Source organism: Tachysurus vachellii, chromosome 14 (assembly GCF_030014155.1).
Source record: "Tachysurus vachellii isolate PV-2020 chromosome 14, HZAU_Pvac_v1, whole genome shotgun sequence".
Lineage (NCBI taxonomy): Eukaryota > Metazoa > Chordata > Actinopteri > Siluriformes > Bagridae > Tachysurus > Tachysurus vachellii.
In genome coordinates this window covers 18,526,784-18,547,434 of record NC_083473.1, presented here as the reverse complement: position 1 = coordinate 18,547,434, position 20,651 = coordinate 18,526,784, and the positions used below count along the sequence as shown (strand labels likewise).

At 39.2% G+C, this 20,651-nt stretch overlaps 2 protein-coding genes across 3 annotated transcripts; one reads left to right on the top strand and one right to left on the bottom strand.

The window, feature by feature from the left end:
• Positions 1-1,211: 1,211 nt before the first annotated feature.
• fbxo7 (F-box protein 7) lies at positions 1,212-9,746 on the bottom strand. Of its 2 annotated transcripts, XM_060887398.1 has the most exons (10): positions 9,595-9,746; positions 9,023-9,148; positions 8,147-8,372; positions 7,356-7,616; positions 6,502-6,646; positions 6,318-6,401; positions 3,466-3,561; positions 3,165-3,341; positions 2,371-2,405; positions 1,212-2,261 (listed from the first exon to the last, which is right to left on the bottom strand). In XM_060887398.1, the coding sequence occupies exons 2-10, from the start codon at positions 9,142-9,144 to the stop codon at positions 1,944-1,946; spliced, it is 1,464 nt and encodes a 487-aa protein (XP_060743381.1). In that variant the 5' UTR covers positions 9,145-9,148; positions 9,595-9,746; the 3' UTR covers positions 1,212-1,943. The 2 variants fall into 2 exon arrangements, with proteins under 2 accessions (XP_060743381.1, XP_060743382.1); XM_060887399.1 differs by lacking the exon at positions 9,595-9,746 and having other exon boundaries at positions 8,999-9,143.
• Positions 9,747-11,445: 1,699 nt separating this feature from the next.
• Positions 11,446-20,102, top strand: rtcb (RNA 2',3'-cyclic phosphate and 5'-OH ligase). Its single transcript, XM_060887519.1, has 12 exons — positions 11,446-11,645; positions 13,760-13,838; positions 13,910-13,977; positions 14,373-14,472; positions 15,003-15,159; positions 16,299-16,455; positions 16,544-16,703; positions 18,211-18,386; positions 18,476-18,664; positions 18,903-19,013; positions 19,142-19,261; positions 19,689-20,102. Exons 1-12 carry the CDS (start codon positions 11,553-11,555, stop codon positions 19,794-19,796), a joined length of 1,518 nt encoding a protein of 505 aa, XP_060743502.1. The 5' UTR covers positions 11,446-11,552; the 3' UTR covers positions 19,797-20,102.
• The last annotated feature ends 549 nt before the right edge of the window (positions 20,103-20,651 follow it).

The window sequence follows — 20,651 nt, the reverse complement described above, 5'->3', positions numbered from 1 at the left end:
TACGTCATTGACTCTCCCTGTGCGAACCTGCGCCGAAACCGAAATCATCTTGTCTCTATGCCAGTGGCGCCAGCAGCGCAGACCATCCTACCAGAGCCAGAACAATCTACTAGTCAACCAGTGAGCTCAGATCATGCAGAGCAGGGGCCAGTTCAACCATGCAGTCCGGAGCCTCTGGCACGTTACCCAGCAAGAGAGAGACGACCTCCAGGGACTGCAACTTTTGATATAGTCTGTTACAGTACAGAGGGGTAGTTTTATTTTGTGGTATATATCAGTATAACAGATCTTAGAAAGGGGGATGTAGTGTTAAGGGATTTTATGGGACACATGATGTGATGTTACCCCCTTGTGGTTAGGCGGGGGGCGTGGAAAAGTGAGCAGAATAATAAAGCCATGCTTAGAGAGCACACGCTGGACATCTGTGCAGTCTCTGTGATTATTTGTTATTAGTTAAGTTAGAACCACTTAACTCTACATTAGTCATTTATAATGCAATGTTAGTGAAGACACTGAATATTGCTGCATTGTTTTATTAGTTTTCACCGCACAATGTTAGTGAGAAAGAGTGACAGTAAGTGATCAACCTTACTACAACCCTGTCTTCATTGGCTACGGTTTAACTTGGTGTTTAGTCAGAGTTTCAACACACTGCTCAAGAACACTACACTGATGTTTACCTCTCGATAGGTCACCTGGTTCCAGCGTGTTCATTGTGAAGGCATGTAACTGCACTGTAGTTGGGGAAGCTCCGCATTTGCTGTAGACAGCAATACTGTCCTGTTTCCAAATTTGGAGCTTCAGTTAATTCTTTTTTCCCACCATGTCTTTTCAGTGGTCTACTGGAAAAAGAGTAAATGTTTAAAACTTTTTCAATTTTAATATTGGTTTTATTTGAAAATTGTCAATAAAGTATCTATTTTTGTAAGGTGGCCAATGTTTCTGACCTTTATTGTTAATTCAAACTTTGCATGCTTTTGTGGCAGGTGTATATAAACGTTTAGGTGAAATTCCTATAGGGTGGTGTAGCCGGATAGCATGAATACTGTTATTCAATGTAGTGCTGGTAGGATTTAAAGATTGTCCATTTCACTTGCTGATGAATATACTGAAGTGTTTTTTGAATGTTTTGCATGAGTTGCGTTTACCACCCTCCAAAATCCTTTTTTTGTTTATCACAATGCAGTACCATTACACTTTAAACGAAGAGGTTCATTGCCATCTTATTTTAATGCTTTATACAGTGACACATGATTTCACTCAAATTGTGGAAGTTACCAATATAAATGACATTAAGCAAATGTCAGATCAACAGTAGCTTTAAGCATGAGAAGCATCGGACTGTCAATTAGCATTTCTGTTCAATAAAATTTGGGAAAAACTGTTGGCTTAAATTAAAAGGCAGATCAGCTTCATCTAGTGCAAAGTAACACTGGACCAAAATGAATGAAAATTATTAAAGTGATGCAATATGAAGAGATTCTCTGACAATGTCTTGAAGGCCATGAAAGATTTCTACAGAGGCTGATATTAAGAGAGATGAGACCTCTGAGAGGGACATTAATTCTATTCCCTATCATCTGTAATTGGGGTTTCCTTCATTTCTTCACTGTGCTTTGACATTTATGCTTTGATTAAAAAAAATGAGACAATGCATTTTTGGTCAATTTTTTTTTTTTTACTGAAATTTTACTGGTTTTTATAATCATATAAATAAAATAGAAGAAATTGTGTTAACACTTGACAGCAAAGTCATTTATTTATTCATGATAAATCATGACTTCTTTCTAATAAAATGCCCCTGTCTTTTTGAAATATATTTAATTAATTCTGGAATGTTGAATATGGAGATAATAAACTATGTGCCAGTCTTTGGAGCATGCATGCTACTCTGTGAGTTTGCCTGTTTTTAATGTTTGTAAGATTTTTAATTCCTGTGGGTTTCAGATGAAGCCTCTCCTGGTGTCCGGTGCTCGGCTTCCCCCTGGCCTCAGCAAACGGCGTCCAAATGGAAGTCCAATAGGTGGTTCTTGACCTAGAAACGGGGCAATAGGGTCATAACGTGGGCGTGGCAGGATGGCCTGTGGAAAAGCAGGTCTCTGATCGTGCTCTCCTCCAATGATGCCGGGCGGAAAAAGAGGAAGTGGTAGAGGAGGGATGGGCACTGGGTGATGAGGATAAATTGGGGGAACTGGGAAAGGGTAATGCCTCACTCTGTATGCGTGCCGTGTCTTCTTTTGCTGAAATTTCTTTTTGTAAATCTGTGAATTTAAAGTAAGAGAGAAGCATCAGAAAAGTTAATTACACTAAAAATTAGTTACTTTTTTTTTTTTTTTTTTTTTTACAATTTAGCACTTTCAATTTCTGTACCTTGTTCCAGTCTGTGTCTCTCTGCTCAGTATCAGCTTGAAAATTTATTGAACACACAAAAATTTTTTTTCAGACATTAGGAATTTGAGATCACAAAAATGCAGACAAAACAAACAAAAAAGACGAAAACAAAAATAACAGTTATAAGGTCAATATTGAACTGTCCACAGAGTTAAAATATAGAGAGGGTGCATTAAAACAGTTGTCTGCTATACGGTCTGTGGTGTTCTAAAATACAAAACAATATGCCAGTATGCTGCCATCACAATTCAGTTCTTGTGAAAGTCACTTAGATCAACTTTAAGTACTAATACATCGATTGGCTAAAAATAAATGTTATTCACTTCACCTGTCTGTGGTTTTAATATTATAGCTGACCTGTTTACATTTGTTGACAATATGCACTTCAATTCGAGCACTAGTAGCGTTAGCTAAAGCTCATTAATGGTCCATAATAATTTGTTTACAATGAATGTGAGAAAAGAGTGGTCCATGGTCCGGTTCTATAAAAAATCTGATTGAATAAACAACGTCAATGATATCTGGACTTTGGACAGTGAATGAGGTGTTATTTAAGCTACAAATAGAGCTCCAAAGTTGGCTAACATGCCAAAGTCTATTTAACAGTTATGATGTGGAGATAATGTTGTGATCTACGTCTATCAGGTCACTTCACAAGTGCACAAGATTACTAGTATGGTAATAGCTCAGACTCTTCACAAAAAGTGACCACATGACCAGTGTGCTCTATCTGCAGTTTAACTCTATAGACTGTCTGTGTGATGTGCTGATACCTCCGAAGTCACGGCACACAAAGTGTTTCCAGAGTGAGGCATCTTGTGTAGCAGAGTGCAGGCGTCTGCATACTGCAGACAGCCTCAAGATGGAGTGAACATCCAGCAGCCGCATTATCCTTAAAAGCAGCTCAGGAGGAAGCACAGGCAGACCAAACAGTGCAGGCAGACCCAGTGCTGTAGAGCAAGTAAGAGACAAACATAAGGCCAAATTGTGTATAAGTGGGTACAAATTTACTGTAACTAGTGTGCAAAAGGGTATAACAGTAAAGAGAGAGCTGGCTCTGATTTAAGGATATACCTTCTCTAGCTGTTGCAATGAGTGGGTAAGCCAACTGGTCCTTAAAAACACGAGACAGTTTCTGCAACTCTTTGTAGACCAGTCCAGCATTTCCACCTACAAAATCAAAACCTATTTAATTCACCAGACATAATTAAAAGCAAAAATATTTTCAGGCTCCATGGTTATGTGTACAACAAACACACTTCAATGCAGCATGAGGGCGGGTGTCCGTGCTAGGCCAAAAACAAACCCTAGCCAGCCGGCTCTCCTGTCCATTTTACTTTCAAACGTTTGCTCCCTGGACAATAAATTGTACTACATCCAACTTCCAAACACACGATGAGAGTTTAGAGACTGCTGTGTCTTTGTTTTCACTGAGAGGTGGCTCAGCGACAGAGTTCTGGATGTCGCCATTCAGCTAAACCTTGCTTTGTGCCGACTAAAATGCAGCTCTATGCGGTAAGGCTTTCAGTAGCGGCGTGTGTGTTAACATCAACACAGAATGGTGCAAGACCTATGTGCTTGTTTCTACACAACTGTGTAGCAATGCACATCTTGAACCACATCACCAAGTTCACAGACACGACTGTGATTGGTGTCATCAGAAAACAAAGAGTCAGCATACAGAGAGGAGGTGCAACAGCTAACTGCCTGGTGTAGAGCCAACCACCTGTCTTTGAACATTAAAAACAAGAGATTGTTGTTGACTTCAAGAGAGCACAGAGCAACCATTCTTCACTGAACATCAATGGATCCTCCGTGGAGATCGTCTAGAGAACCAAATTAATTGGTGTTCATCTGGCGGAGAACACCTGGTGACTCAACACCAGCTCCATCAGTAAGAAATCCCAACAGTGTCTCTTCTTCCTACTAAGGCTGAGGAAAGCTTATCTCCCACCATCATACTTTTACAGAGGGACCATTGAGAGCAACCTTAGCAGCTGCATCACGGTCTGGTTTTGGAAAATCCCGCAGCAGATTGTGAGGACAGCTGAGATGATCACTGGCGTTTCTCTCCCCTCTATCATAGACTTTTACACCACATGCTGCATCCACAAAGCCAACAGAATTATGGGTGACCCCACACACAATCTGTCCTGTAGCATATTGTATTGTTTGCACCGTATGTCTTGCACATTTTGCGATAGCTAACACATTTTTTTTGTTTTATGTAGCTCTGCGTTGTCTTATGTAGCCCTCTGTTGTAGCACCATGGTCTCACTATGTACTGCATCAGCTTTTATAATAGCTGCTTGACTTGACTGTGTACTGCCGTTACATATAAGAAAGAAATAAGCAAAATTTATCACATACAGTGAGAGAAACAATTATTTGATCCCCTGATGAATTTTATGGTAGGTTTATTTAAACTGAGAGAGACAAAATATCAACAAAAAATCTTTTGATTGAGTGAAATAAGTATTTGATCCTGAAGCAAAATGTGACTTATTACTTGATGGAGAAGAGCTTGTTGGCAAGCTCAGAGGTTTCTTGTAGTTGGTCACCAGGTTTGTGCACATCTCAAGAGACAGATACTCTCCAAACCCTGAAGGTTTTAAGGCTTTTGCTTGGCAACTCGAAGTTTCAGCTGTCTGATTTTCTGGAAGTAAGGTTTGGAGACTGCCCACTCCACTCCAGGATCTTAATATGCTGCTTCTTGAGCCACTCCTTTGCAGACTTTGCCATATGTTTTGGGTCACTGTCATGCTGGAAGACCCATCCATGACCCTTCTTCTGTGTTCTGGCCGAGGCCAAGGGGTTCTCATCCAAGTTTTTATGGTACGTGGCCTTAGCAGAGAAGCAGCCTCAAAGCAGATAATTCAACCTCAATGTTTGCTTTTATTGTGTTCATATTCAACAGTTCTCTGCCTTCAAACACTGCAAGTTGATTTGATGTCAAAGAGCTAAATTTTGGTCTCATCGGACCACATTCACATTCTCTAAATCATTCAGGTGTTCATTGGCAAACTTCAGATGGGCCTGTGCATGTGCCTTCTTGAGCAGGGGGACCTTGCAGGCACTGCAGGATCTTAATTCATTATGATAAAGTGTGCAAACAATGGTTTTCTTGGTGACTGTGGTCCCAGCGCTGATCCCTAACCTTTCTCAGAATCATTCATACACCACGAGGTGAGCTCTTGCAGGGTGCTCCAGAAAAGGGCCGGTTTGAATGTCATCTTGTATTTCTTCCATTTTCTAATTATCAACAGTCGTATCTCACACCAAGCTTTTTGCTGATGGTCTTGTAGCCAATTCCAGCCTTGTGTAAGTCTACAATCTTGTCCCTGATGTCCTTTGACAGCTCTTTGGTCTTGCCTGTAATGGTGGAGAAGTTTAAATAGAAGAGACTGATTCTGTGTCAAGTGTCTGTTATACGCATAAGTTAAGATTAGAAGTACTTTCCTAAAGTGACAGGACTAATTTGTGTGCCTCATGGGAACAAAACCGGTCTTTGGGGGTCAAAAACATGCTGGTTTAAATACTTATTTCACTTGATCAAATTCAAATTAATTTATAACCTTTCTTTAAATTTCTTTTTCTGGATTTTTGGTTGATATTTTGTCTCTCTCTGTTAAAATAAACCTACCATACAGTTCTCAACCGTTAATTTCTTTGTAAAGAGGTAAATTTACAAAATCAGCAAGGGGATCAATTAATTATTTCCCCACTGTATACATTACAGCACAGTGAAATTCTTTTCTTTGTATATCTGAGAATGTTAGGAGGTTGGGGTTAGAACACAGTGTCAGCCACAAATGCGGAGATGGTTAAGGGTATTGCTTAAGGGCTGGGGCTAAAACAAATGGAGCTAAACCCGATTTTTCATTTAATATATTTTCATTTAATGAACATTGTGTCATATTCTGTACCTGCCCACTCCTTAGTCACGTAAGCATCAGGTTTCAGTGCCAGCTTCCATGAAATCTCCTCTGCACCAGTTGTCTTCAGAGTGGCTGTTAGAGGGTGCACAATGACAACACCATTTGCAGCAGGTACAAAGAATATTCATGTAATAACAGCACCTATGTAATGGTAACAACATGCGTACAGTACCATTTATAACAAGTGTTTGGCCCATCAGCACAGCAACCACCTGAACCAGGCTGTTCTCACAAAGAGGGTGAGAGTACTGCAGCCTGTAGAGACCACCCGTTGCACGCCAGCCGCTGGGCATCTCTCTGGCTCTGACGTCACAACCCTGCACTCATCACATAATCCAACCAAATAACACGTTCTGGGTAAATTATACAATCCCCTACATCTAGGTGATTTTCCATGGTATAAAATACACCAGCTTATAAAATGAACTTAATCAAAGGAATATAAAAAAAAATTAAATAAAATGATTTGATCTGGCTTTGCTAGGTGACTTAAAGCTGCTAAGTGTAGTTAGTTTGTACACAAAATTAAGATGTGCTAATATTTACTATGACTACCAATATGTGCTTAGTGTGAAGTGGTAGCTCAGTGGTTAAGGTGTTGGACTACTGATCAGAAGGTCGTGAGTTCAAACCCCCAGGCCACTAAGCTGCCACTCCTGGGCCCCTGATCAAGGCCCTTAAACCTCATTTGCTCAGCTGTATAAATGCAAGTCACTCTGCATAACTACGTCTGCCAAATGCTGAAATTTAATGTAAATGAAGCAGATTTACAGCACTAATCCTCAAATTTAGGAATATGTTGGAGAGGTGATCAGTCAATTAATCAATCAATAACACAATTAAATGCCGACTCCACTTGTAGTGGGTGTGGTTTAAACACTCAATCACCAAGCTTTCAAAATACAATGAAGCTATATAATGCACTGTGTAAAAGTCTAACAATTTTTTAATACTAATATTTTCTTAGAATTAGATTTATGTATGACAAGCATTAATGGGTCAGTAGTGTTTTGTGTGACCTCTGACCTGTGGCAGGAAGCCGGTCTCCAGCAATAAGACGTGGGCCGCTAACAGCACGCAGTCCGAGATGCTGTTGCACTGCGCAGTCTGGTACAGTGTCTCTAGAGAGTGAGGAACCTTACCTTCTTCAGCCTCACAGCACAGCATGGGCTCAGGGATGAATATCCCCATTGCTTCCTCTTCAGCCTCACCTCTGTCCATATCAGTCTCCTCAGTCTCCGGGGCACATGTTCTCTCTGGGCTCTCATGGTTGCTGCTGGCACCTGACTGAAGAAATCAACTCAGAGGGTTTATAAAAATGTTAAAAATATCTTCTCATATTCATTATTACATAGAACGTTTCACTGTCTGAAACTTAAAAAAAGAAAGAATTAAAAGTTTGGAGACCTTAACTGGCTTCTCAGAAAGAGAAACCCATACAGAAGCCGAGGTAGATTTGTGATTTCACTTTCATTTCAGAACCTTTCATTTCACATTCCTGGTACTGCATATTAACTCTTCCTATCAATAACTCTACTGAGGAACGTAGCAAACACTGTGAAAGACTAATCAACAACATAGATTCATAGCTGTGTAACAAGTGTGTGTTTAATCAAATAATAAAAAACCTAACCTAAAAGATTTCTGATATCCAAAATCCAAAAGCTTTGTAAGGATTGTACATACATAAATCAATCCTCTACCGACTAGTAGGGATGGGATATATGACCAAAAAAAAAGTTTTATACAATAAAAATATTCATACAATAAATTTTTACATTGTCCTACAATATGTAGTGAACCAACTCAGCACTCACCTGGTATGTACATGATCCAGAGGCACTCTGTGGTTTGTTCTGTGGAACAGCTAAAATGGTGTGTGTCTGGTGAGAGGAAGGTGATGCAGAGGAATATGAAGAGTAAGAATGAGGCAAAATTACACTAATCATGTCCCCTGATACCACACCACACGAGGCCAGAGTCTGTCCTGTGTCCACCAGAGGCTCTTTCCCATTCAGAGACAGAGTAAATTCTGTATCAGTGCTAGGGTAAGGAAAGAGGAAAACACACACACACACACACACACACACACACACAGCACAAGTGATTTATACTGAGTGCATACCCATGCAATTTACATAGACAAACATTGGCAATAGAAAATAGGTCATACTGAAAAACTCAGTCACTGTAAACATTCATTGGATGCCCACAAAATTTCTGCCCTACTTGAAAAGTCTTAGACAACTTTAAGTGCTGTTACTTTGAAACGGAAGCGTCTAGGACCAACATCAGCTCAAGCTGAAGAGTGCTGAATCACACAATCTGTAAAGATCATCTATCCTGTGTTTCACTACAGAGTTCTAAACTACCTCAAAAATCATACCAGCACAAAAAACCTGTTTGCTCGTTAAATAGCTTTTGAAGCTGAGCAGCTGCATATAAACATAATGCAAAGTGTTGGATGGCGTGGGGTAACGTGTAGTGTAAAGTGGTATAAAGTATAGAGGGGTTAAAGTGGTATAAAGTATAGAGGGGTTAAAGCAGTATAAAGTAGAAGATGGTATAAATTGTAGAGAGTGTAGAGTTTTAAGTGGTATAAAGTGTAAGGTGGTGTAAAGTGTAGTGTAAATTTCAACTAGCTGTGTGATGGTCAGATGTAAACACACCATTAGATTTATATGAGAACTTACTTGAGTCCAGCTGAAGGCAGCACGACCTCTTTGACCTGGGTGCTGAGTTGGGTCAAGGTCAGTTCTGGTCCCTCAAGCTCCACTCGGCTCGTCTGCTTGATTACTCTAACTCTTAACTTCATGTTACTGCACAGGGGGAAACAGTTATCACACCTCAGTCCAGGAGAACAGACACACTTCTATATGTGACGTGTTTGTTATGGATTGTTGCTACAACTTTTAACATAAACCTTTAGTATACTGAACACTGGGTCAAACCTCCACTCCCACTTTAACATATGACTATTACCGCGACTGTATACTAATATTATCATGATGTGAACCGCTGACAGTTAGTTAGTTAGTTAGTTAGTTAGTTAGTTAGTTAGTTAGTTAGTTAACTAATAACCGAGCTGATGATTCATGCTGCTAGCTAGTGCGCATTAGCTTCATGGTATAATCACTTGTTATCAAGCTGCACTAGATTTCCAAAGTCTACTGTTTTGCACTAAATGCTGCATAAATAAAAACACCTGACTTCAGCGAACACTTTAAGATTTCTAAGCAAGCAAATGATAGCAATCTTGACTTACCTGAAGTTTGTTTGTTTGTATGTTTATACCTAAAGTGACGTACTGAATTTTACCCAGTGTGTGAACGCAGAAACGGTAAGAGAGCGTCTAGCGTTTCGTTTCGTTTTGCTTTGGTTGTTGATGTAAAATAAAAGTTTAAGAACAAAGCACAAAAACAAAGTCCCCTACTTTAGAAAATGGCGTTAAATTGGAAATGAGCAAACAAATCACTTCCCACTCTGACTAACAGCAGGGACTACACAGTGTGACTTGTTCTGACAGAAATGCAGCTTTCGAGTTACAAACTCGGAAATATTACAAAAAACCATGGACGAAGTGTTCGGAAAATTGATGTATATTTTACTCCTTAAAACAGCGAACTGTATAGTAGCATATATAAAAAAAATAAAAAAATTAAAAAAATAATAATAAAGCATATGATAAAATACGTTTGTGTGTTTATTAGTATGAAGGAAATACTTATATATAATTAAAACAATTTTGGGTCCAAACTGTACATACAATTTATTTATTTTTGTCCATTTGTAATTACATATGTGTTTATTTATTTATTTATTTATTTATTTATTTATTATTGCCATCTTATTTTTATTTTCTGTGTGTTGTTGTTGTCTCTGTATACTGGAAGCGTATGAAACCAAATCAAATCTAAAACCATAATTTTTCTCGCCACAGGCATTTAATCTGGAATAATCAATACTTGAAATACAAAAATAAATCAACATTTTACAATAACTGGGTTAAAATAATATATTGATTATTTCACAGCTGCTAAATGATAAAGCTTAATTACTTACATATTCTGAGTTTCTTATAAAAATTTAATATCCCAGTTTCTCCACGAGAATATAGCATTGTATTTGATGCAATTCCTGCAGGTTTTCTGAGATTATTGCAGAGTAAAATGGAATCTGATAAGAAACTAACATTTAAAAAAGAAATCATTGTGAATGGTATCAATATTAAAGACAATAAATGTAAATATACACTTTTTAGGGCGTTACTTCACTGTCCTGCAATATTGCGAAGTAAACAATACTGGGACAGACTCTTTGAGAATATTAATTGGAAATTGGTTTAGACTTATAATAACAAATATTGCATTAACAATAAAATTAGTGAAGTATATTTTAAAATTATACACCTAATTTATCCAACAAACCAATTTCTACAAAAAATTAAAAATGATATATCAGATTCTTGTGCATTCTGTAATATAAATACAGAATCTGCTGTATCTTGTTTTTTTTTTTATTGTATGTACACTAGATTTTTTTTGGTTGATGTCGAACATTTGTTTGAATCATTATTTGGGACAAAAAATAATATACAAAAAAAATATGTTTTTTTATGAGGAAAGTAAAATGGTGAAATGTCATATTTTTTATTTTAAATCTGCTTATTTTATTTGGAAAGTTTCATATCCATAAATATAAGTGGTCTGAAAAGAAACCACACATTTTCCATTTTAAGCTGGAAACGAAAACTTAAAAGAAATTCTTCTTTTCTAAATTAATTATATTGCTGATACCCCTTATTTGTAATTTTTATTTGTATTTTTTTCTTCCTCTCCTTTGTTATGTTACTATTCTAAGATTTGAATAATAATGACATTGTATTTTGTTATCTGTTATCATTTGTTATTGAGAAATAATAATAATAATAATAATAATAATAATAATAATAATAATAATAATAATAATAATAATAATAATAAAGGTTTTTCTTTGGCCAGAGGTTAGGAATTACGAGTTACATCTTCTAGTCGAACGCCAACATAGAGCTATCCTCGGTAAGGCGCTGATGCAGCTATGTAACCAGCTGGTTGCAGTATTGAGCTTCAGAAAAAAACACCAAGCAGCTATTAAAGCAGAAGAAGAAGAGTCTGAGCGTTTGACACACGACACACGAATCGACTACATCTTTCCAATAATTGTTTTGAGACGCTACATTTTATAATGAGTCGCTCTTACAACGATGAGTTGCAGTTTTTGGAGAAGATCGACAACACATGTTGGCGAATCAAAAAGGGATTCGTTCCAAACATGCAGGTAATTCAATCTCTAACTCTACAAACGTGTTGTGCCGATTCTGAATCGATCCCGAATCACTTCCAGCTCCATGTGTCAGTCTTTTGGAATAATTGAGTCTAACTGGGAGTCATTCGCCCAGTCCAGTGAATATGTTAGTAAAATAATGTGAAGATGAACCAGCAAGTTAGTAAGAGTGTAATAATCAATTGAGTGCTTTATTATCATCCCTAACCCACGTAGCCACGTCATGAAACTGCAATAAAACAGACGCATGAGTTATTGTTACCAAGTGCTTAGCAAGTCCCTAGTTATGTAAATGTTACATCAGCCATGGAGAGAATGACTAAGGCATGTCAACACACACTGGCAGGTACCTTGTGTACATTGTCCTGACATAGACTGACCAGGTAAACCTGGAAGACAGTTTCCCAGCTTGTAGAAAGCAAACCATTTAATTCCAAACTCCATGAGATGCCTGGTATAAAGATTTGTATGTTATAAAAATAAAAATCCATCGCTTCAGTCAAATGGAAATTAATTTATCAGCTGGCAGAAAATGGTTATATAAATGTACAATCTTGGGAATAAACTTGTTTCTTTGTCCTGACAACTGGGTGCTCTGGATGTCCAAACAGCCGAGTCACTTGTTGTCTTCAAACAATGTGTAAAGACCTACTACTAAGACATAACTGCTAGTCCTGAATTACTTTAACTAGTAAATAAATAAAAAAAAGTGTGTGCACTTCTTACTGTATTTTCTACAAGTTTCTAGACTGAAGGTTTAAACCTGTGACCTAGTCTACTAGTATGGATGCATTTATTGGTAAAGATTTAATAATCACTTCACTCTGGATAAAGTCTCTCTGGATAAAGCCGTCTACCAAATGCTGTAACTGTTTTCATTTTCTCAAGATTATGGCTACTTTCATTCATTCACTCATCTTCTACCGCTTATCCGAACTACTTTGGGTCATGGGGAGCCTGTGCCTATCTCAGGCGTCATTGGGCATCAAGGAAGGATACACCCTGGACGGAGTGCCAACCCATCGCAGGGCACACACACACTAGGGACAATTTTTCCCAGAGATGCCGATCAACCTACCATGCATGTCTTTGGACTGGGGGAGGAAACCGGAGTACCCGGAGGAAACCCCCGAGGCACGGGGAGAACATGCAAACTCCACACACACAAGGTGGAGGCGGGTATCGAACCCCGACCCTGGAGGTGTGAGGCGAACGTACTAACCACTAAGCCACCGTGACTACTTTCAGTAATTTAAAAATATTAAAAATAATTAAGACTGAGACATTCAAGAGTTCCTTTTTTTATGTATTTAAGTTTCACATGTTTCACATTAGGGGGGCACGGTAGCTTAGTGGTTAGCAGGTTTTTGCCTCACACCTCAAGGGTTGGGGGTTTGATTCCTGCCTCCACCTTGTGTGTGTGGAGTTTGCATGTTCTCCCCGTGCCTCGGGGGTTTCCTCCGGGTACTCCGGTTTCCTCCCCCGGTCCAAAGACATGCATGGTAGGTTGATTGGCATCTCTGGAAAATTGTCCGTAGTGTGTGAGTGCATGAGTGAATGAGAGTGTGTGTGTGTGTGCCCTGTGATGGGTTGGCACTACGTCCAGGGTGTATCCTGCCTTGATGCCCGATGACGCCTGAGATAGGCACAGGCTCCCCGTGACCCGAGGTAGTTCAGATAAGTGGTAAAAAAATGAATGAATGAATGTTTCACATTAAAAAATAATCCAACAAAAACTAATAATAAATTTGAAATAATAAATGTTTAAATCGAATAAGAATTGATGATACCTTTTTGTTAGGATTAATGCAAATGATTGTAGTTTTTTTAAAAAAAGGAAATTATGTTGAATAAGTATAAATGTTGGCTGCAATTACACGTCTAATTGATATTCGTAAAGTAGCTTGAGATCCTATTGCATCACATAACACCGCAGATGTTTGTCCACACATCTGTATAACACCAACCATTCATTATTGATATGTTGATGTATGCATACAGAATGTATATATACTGAATAGTGTATATATACAGAATATGGACAAATTAAAGGAAAAAAGCTCTGGTGTCTTCTTTATTAACTGTAACTTGTTGAAATCTGTCTGTAGGTGGAGGGAGTCTTCTACGTCAATGAAGCCCTGGAGAAGCTAATATTTGAAGAGCTGAGAAACGCATGTCGTGGTGGAGGTATGATCAGTTCCTCTAGAAATCATTTGTTTAAAATCATCTGATAATTGACTCCGTATTTGTTCCATCAGGATTTGGTGGATTTCTGCCGGCCATGAAGCAGATCGGCAATGTGGCGGCTTTGCCGGGAATCGTGCATGTGAGTGTGTGAGTTGTTTCTTGTTGTTTTTGATTTTGGAGACCTGAATAGATGGTTAGTTAACTATATGCTGAATGACAGAGAAATGTGAATGTCTGTACATGTAGCAAACAATAGTAGAAGATTTGATGAATACATTCAGAGAAAAAATCCAACCAAAATCACATAATGCAATTAAGATTTTTTTTACCTTTATTGTATTTCACCTGCCATTATATAATAGTACAAATTGAAGATATGGAAAAAATAGAAAATAAATTGATTGATTAGTTTTTATTGAAATATATTCAGCACATGTTAATCAAGTTTGCATGTTTATTCTACAAGCTCCTCCTTCTGAGATTAAAAGATGTGGTGAGGCTCAGTTTTCTTACTCAAGCTTATTTACGTCACAGAGATCTATAGGCCTGCCTGATGTTCACTCTGGATATGGTTTTGCGATTGGAAACATGGCTGCTTTCGACATGAGTGACCCTACGTCAGTCGTCTCCCCAGGTATGCAGGGAAAAGGGCAAGAATTCTCAGGGAGATGAAAACAAAAGAAGCGTGCTGATTAATGTTAGTATCAGTTGTGATGGATGGGATCCTCAGGTGGTTTTTACACTGGACATGTTTGCTGTGGTCTGAATCTGAGGTGGACGGGGGGTTTTCTGTTCATGTGTGGCGTTGGACGGATTTCAAATTCACTTGATTCTGTCAAATCCCTGTGCATTTCTGTTCATCTTACCTCATCACAAACACTTTCTGTGTCCCACAAACGTCCCTTGCCATTCATGCTAGGAAACTAACGATGTCATCATTGGCTAAAACACACATGCAGGTTATTTTACTATATCCTTTTAAAGTAAAGGATACTTTTGCTTTACTACTTAAAGTAAACTCTGCTCTGTTTCATACTAAACTAAAGTGTGAAAGCTTCCTGAAAATCCTATCCTTAGTAATTCATATTAGGTTGCTGTGTGAGTTTGTGAACATAAAAACAATGCATAGGGAAATGAGCTAACAGTGAGGATTTACCTGTGCAGGTGGTGTTGGATTTGATATTAATTGCGGCGTACGTCTGCTGAGAACCAACCTGGATGAAGGAGATGTGCAGCCAGTGAAGGAACAGCTGGCACAGGCTCTCTTTGACCACATCCCTGTAGGAGTGGGGTCCAAGGGAGTCATTCCCATGAGCGCCAAGTAAAAACCAGCAACATCATATACACACTATAAAATAGTGTTTCTCAATCCTGACCCTGGAGTACCACTGATCTGTCTTGTCGAGTTGAATTAATTACCAAACACACCATGTTCAGGCTGGTGGTATGGCATAGCCAGGATTGAGAATCACTGCTATAAAAGTGCATCAGTTTGAATATATTTTTGGGATATTTTGCAGTCTGAGTAAATTTTTGTATGACATAAGAGGACAAAAAGAGCTTAAAACCTTGATGTAAACAGTTCACTTAAAGCATTCAATTGTAGGCCTGTTTAAATAAAACTTTAAATAACCCCTGATTATTCTGGAGAGGATTACATTTAAAGAGTATATTTCCTGCTGTGTTGTGGCTTGGATATTTTTGTATAATAATTGGATGAAATTAAACGATAGTGTGAATATTCTTTACTTAATATGCTTTACTTAGCTTTGAGGAATGAGACCCTGCCATATGTATAACCCAGATGTGTCCAATCTTATCCTGAAAGGGTGCAGGTTTTCACACCAAGCAGAAGCCAGACCTGAGTCTATTAAAAGCCAAGATCAACTGATTTAAACAGGTGGAATCAAGTGTAGCCTGTTGTGTATAAAAACTTTCACCCACACCAGCTCTTTACTGGACACCCCTGGTATAAATTTTTAAGCATTAAAAACAAGGTAGGAGGGGGCACGGTGGCTTAGTGGTTAGCACGTTCGCCTCACACCGCCAGGATCGGGGTTCGATTCCCGCCTCCACCTTGTGTGTGTGGAGTTAGCATGTTCTCCCCGTGCCTCGGGGGTTTCCTCCGGGTACTCTGGTTTCCTCCCCTGGTCCAAAGACATGCATGGTAGGTTGATTGGCATCTCTGGAAAAATTGTCCCTAGTGTGTGATTGTGTGAGTGAATGAGTGTGTGTGTGCCCTGCGATGGGTTGGCACTCCGTCCAGGGTGTATCCTGCTTTGATGCCCGATGACGCCCGAGATAGGCACAGGCTCCCCGTGACCCAAGGTAGTTCGGATAAGCGGTAGAAGATGAATGAATGAATGAATGAATGAATGAACAAGGTAGGAAAAATGTAGGTGTATTTGTGTTAAGGACATAACTGATTAAGTGTGTGTGTGTGTGTCTGTGTGTATGTAGAGACTTGGAGGAGGCACTGGAGATGGGGATGGACTGGTCTTTGCGGGAGGGCTATGCCTGGGCCGAGGACAAGGAGCATTGTGAAGAGTACGGCAGGATGCTGCAGGCTGACCCAAACAAAGTTTCCTCCAAGGCCAAAAAGAGGGGACTGCCACAGGTACACATGTTTACACACACAATGCCTTGGTTCACAGAGTTGTAAATTCACCGAATCCTTGAAACGAGCTTAAACCGTTTTGCTACAGCTTGGGACGCTGGGAGCAGGGAATCACTACGCTGAGATCCAGGTGGTGGATGAGATCTACGATGACTATGCAGCCAAAAAGATGGGCATCGACCACAAGGGCCAGGTGTGTGTGATGATACACAGTGGAAGCCGTGGGCTGGGACATCAGGTGGCCACGGGTAGGTGCTCTCCTCTGTCAATGTTTAAAAATAAATAAATGAAATTGGGATTATGGTCAGGTCATTTCAAAGTTTCTTTCAAAGTGGAAAATATGACCTGTGAATCTGAACAAAACTTTGTGTGAGCATGTGACAGAAGCAAGGTTTTCTCTATTTCACGCCTCCTTACTGCCAGAGGTGGAGAAGTTCTCTTGGATATGCATACTGAGATCACAGATAAATCACATGACCTCATTGTATATTGCTTTCTTTTTTCTTCTCACCTTGTACACATCAGACCTCATGTAACACCTCAAGAAGCTACATGCTGTTATGCTGTAAGCCTGTGGAATTGCATGCAATTTGCCATCATTGTATCATTAACAAGGTTAGGAACGCAAAACTGTAGCCGGGTCTGTAGGTGAACCCAAAGGACTAAGGAAACTAAGAGGTATCGGAGAAAGATATTTTGTTGCACCACAATTTAGGCTAGGATAGAAAAAGTTTAAACGAATCAAACATTACAAGATGGAAAACTACAGAAACTGCATTTTCTGACACTGTCTGACTTGAATAGCCGTCACAATAGTCAGAATGTATTTGGGATTCCTAAAGCCTAGTACAAGGTCTTCCAAATCTGACAAGTATGTCGTGGAGTAAGTATGTGTTATTGAGGCAATGCATAGGAGTGCCTGTTAGAGTGCCGTCTGCACCCAGAGGTGATGTCCCAGAACCAGTTTGTCAAGGCAGAGGTAGACATCATCATCCCAAATTGGTTCATTGGTGACTGGTTCTCTTCATTGGAGACAGCTAGCCCACTAAGACAAAACACACTGGTCCATAACTGGCCTCTTTGTCTCCTATACACATTTCAGCTGTACTTCTGATTCTGATATGGCAGGTCCGAAGGTCCAGAGAGGAAAACTGGCAATAACACGCACTGGCAATAAATTCACATTGAATGCATTTGTGGCCAGATGAGTATGGCATGTCCTATGGCCATGCCTATGGTCATGTTGATATAAAATTAACCAATGCAGCATGTTCCTTCTTATAAACACTACACTACGTAATGCTACTGATGCTTAATGGGATTTACTAAAAAGTATGCACTGCTGCTTCCTAGACATCAACATGACCTTATTACAGGTTTTACACTACTTCTGTGGCATGAAATGTGATGGTCATTAAACCATCTTAGAACTATGGGTGGTAGGTTTCACATGACATTGTAGCATTGTGCCCCCATTTGATATTCACCTCCCCTGGCTCACTTGGAGGGGTGAAAATTAAATTTGGCAAGAACTTGCAGGGTTCCAGGGAAAAATGTATGATCTTCAAGGTCTATACATGCCTATGCACATGCAGTCAAAGAACCACAACTGCATGCATATCATGGCATACATATGACTGATATTTGCGATTTTTTGCTTTACATAGAAAATGGAATGTGAACATAATTGTTTTTATTGAAGTAATGGAGGCTGTCTGAGTTTTTTTTTTCCCCCCACACTTCTGTTTTGAGTAGATGCCTTGGTGGCCATGGAGAAGGCGATGAAGCGTGACAAAATTGTGGTAAATGACCGACAACTCGCTTGTGCCCAAATCAGTTCTCCTGAAGGTCAAGACTACCTGAAGGGCATGGCGGCTGCAGGCAACTATGCCTGGGTCAACCGCTCTTCAATGACCTTCCTTACACGCCAGGTGAGCACGCACACAGTTCATACCAATCACCACAGTCACACCAGTTGGTCTTGCTTGAAAAAGCCCACTAATATTATCTTGCCGTTTAGGCCTTCTCCAAAGTGTTCAACACCACACCTGATGATTTGGACATGCATGTGATCTATGACGTGTCACATAACATTGCTAAAGTGGAGGAGCACATGGTGGATGGTAAACAGAAAACATTGCTGGTGCACCGTAAGGGGTCAACACGGGCTTTTCCGCCACATCACCCCCTAATCGCCGTAGACTACCAGGTAAACACAACCCTGAACATGAGCGCGCGCGCGTGTGTGTGTCAAAACCACATTTTCAAATTTCGCTATTTTGAATGACTGCTGCTTTTTGGTTGAGTCCGAGTTTAGGTGTCACATCCAGTAATAGTTTACATTGATGAAAGATAATACTCATGTAGTATAAAATGCTTGTGTGTAACAGTATGAAACATTTGCCAGTTTGTTTAGTTGGGATTATTGTTCTCTTCTTGTTCTCTAGCTGACTGGTCAGCCTGTACTGATTGGTGGCACAATGGGAACCTGCAGTTATGTGTTAACAGGCACCGAAAAGGGCATGACCGAAACTTTTGGCACCACCTGCCATGGCGCAGTGAGTAGAAGGACGAATTGTCACCTATGGCTTATTTCGTTTGCTAGACTGGACAAGATCATAAACATCAAGTGGGTAATGTTTTATTTAAAATATTTTTAATGTTTGTGTTATGTTTTGCTTTGCAGGGCCGAGCGCTGTCTCGAGCTAAATCCCGCAGGAATCTAGACTTTCAGGACGTTTTGGACAAACTGGCTGACATGGGTATTGCCATCAGAGTTGCTTCACCCAAATTGGTCATGGAGGAGGTGAGGAATGCCATGAAGCAAAAATATTCTTCTTTATTCTTTTATGTGTACAATTTAAAGCTAATGTACTAATTACACACAACTGCTCACAAATGCACTTCATTTAGTTTTTGTAATTTTCCCCATTTTGCTAGAACAGATCATTTTATTTTTATCCAGTTGCAAGTATTTTTATTCTATTTTATTCTACTTCTCATGTCACAGACAGTTGAACTGTCTGTGACATGACTACACGTCACAGATGTGTTGTGCATGTGGCAAATAGAATCTGAAATGAAAGAGGGAACATTCTAGGAAGGCATCATACTAGGAAAGAGTGAAATACTATCAAGATAAACAACAAAAATTCATGATGTCATCTCCACATACCGTTACGTGTAGTTATGTCGGCTTATAAATATGACTGAAGTGTTTGTTTACTTCTCAGGCCCCAGAATCCTACAAAAATGTAACAGATGTGGTGAACACATGCCATGATGCTGGCATCAGCAAGAAGGCCATCAAGCTTAGACCCATCGCCGTGATTAAGGGTTAAATGTGAGCCACCAGTAAATGGTTTAACTGAGAGATCACGCCCTTGGGCAAATAAACAGAACAGATGTTTTGGGAACAGGGATAGAGTGGTTGCTGTGGTAGTGGATGCACATACTTTAGAGGCAAGACGCTTGCATACATGTGCATCAGGTATGGACAGAAACCTTTTGAACGGATTATGAAATGTTGATTTTGTTTTTTTTTTCCTAATATCTTTGTTATAAAAGCATATTTCTAAAATTTATTTTGGATTTTTTTTTGTTTGAGATGAAATGAAAAAAGGAATAAAAGCACTGATGTGACCGTAGCATTGCAAAATTAGTGTATGTTTGTGTCTCACTGTGTGTGTATATGTGTGAGAGATATTTTCCCATATTCATCACTCTAAGAACTCTATCTCTGTTTCTTGTATGTTCACAATACAAGGATATTTTTCTCCTGAAGCAACCAGGATTGCTTGCTTATCTATAGACCTCAGATACTGAATCTGTAGTGTTGTTCTTAATTACATTCAAGACTTCCTTGGAGGTTTCCTTTTGTGACCAGTTTTCACGAGTGGCCTTGTATCAGCAGAGCATTTTTAAATGTGAGAATTAACATGAATGTTGAAGGGACATCGAACACATTTGGCATGTTTTGTCATGTATATCGGAGATTGGTGCTCCTCCAGCAACCATATACTGTATTTATTGAATAAGAAAATATATATTCATCAAAAACACTGGATTACATTATAAGATACAATTTATTGGAGTGACAAATTTAAGGACCATAAAGGGATATCAAAAATAAGTATAGGCAGAAAAATGTCTGAAACATAATGAAATGCATAGCTTTGCATTCATTTGGCATATTT

What these genes read in the sequence shown, in the direction of transcription:
- fbxo7 (XM_060887398.1), bottom strand. Translation starts at nt 9,144, where the DNA reads ATGAAGTTAAGAGTTAGAGTAATCAAGCAGACGAGCCGAGTGGAGCTT. An exon ending in CATTGCAACAGCTAGAGAAG is followed by an intron (nt 3,342 to 3,465) that starts GTATATCCTTAA and finishes CTTGCTCTACAG; the next exon opens with CACTGGGTCTGCCTGCACTG. An exon ending in TGTGTGCCGTGACTTCGGAG is followed by an intron (nt 2,406 to 3,164) that starts GTATCAGCACAT and finishes TAAATTTTCAAG; the next exon opens with CTGATACTGAGCAGAGAGAC.
- rtcb (XM_060887519.1), top strand. Translation starts at nt 11,553, where the DNA reads ATGAGTCGCTCTTACAACGATGAGTTGCAGTTTTTGGAGAAGATCGAC. An exon ending in AAAAGAGGGGACTGCCACAG is followed by an intron (nt 16,456 to 16,543) that starts GTACACATGTTT and finishes GTTTTGCTACAG; the next exon opens with CTTGGGACGCTGGGAGCAGG. An exon ending in GCACCACCTGCCATGGCGCA is followed by an intron (nt 19,014 to 19,141) that starts GTGAGTAGAAGG and finishes TTTGCTTTGCAG; the next exon opens with GGCCGAGCGCTGTCTCGAGC.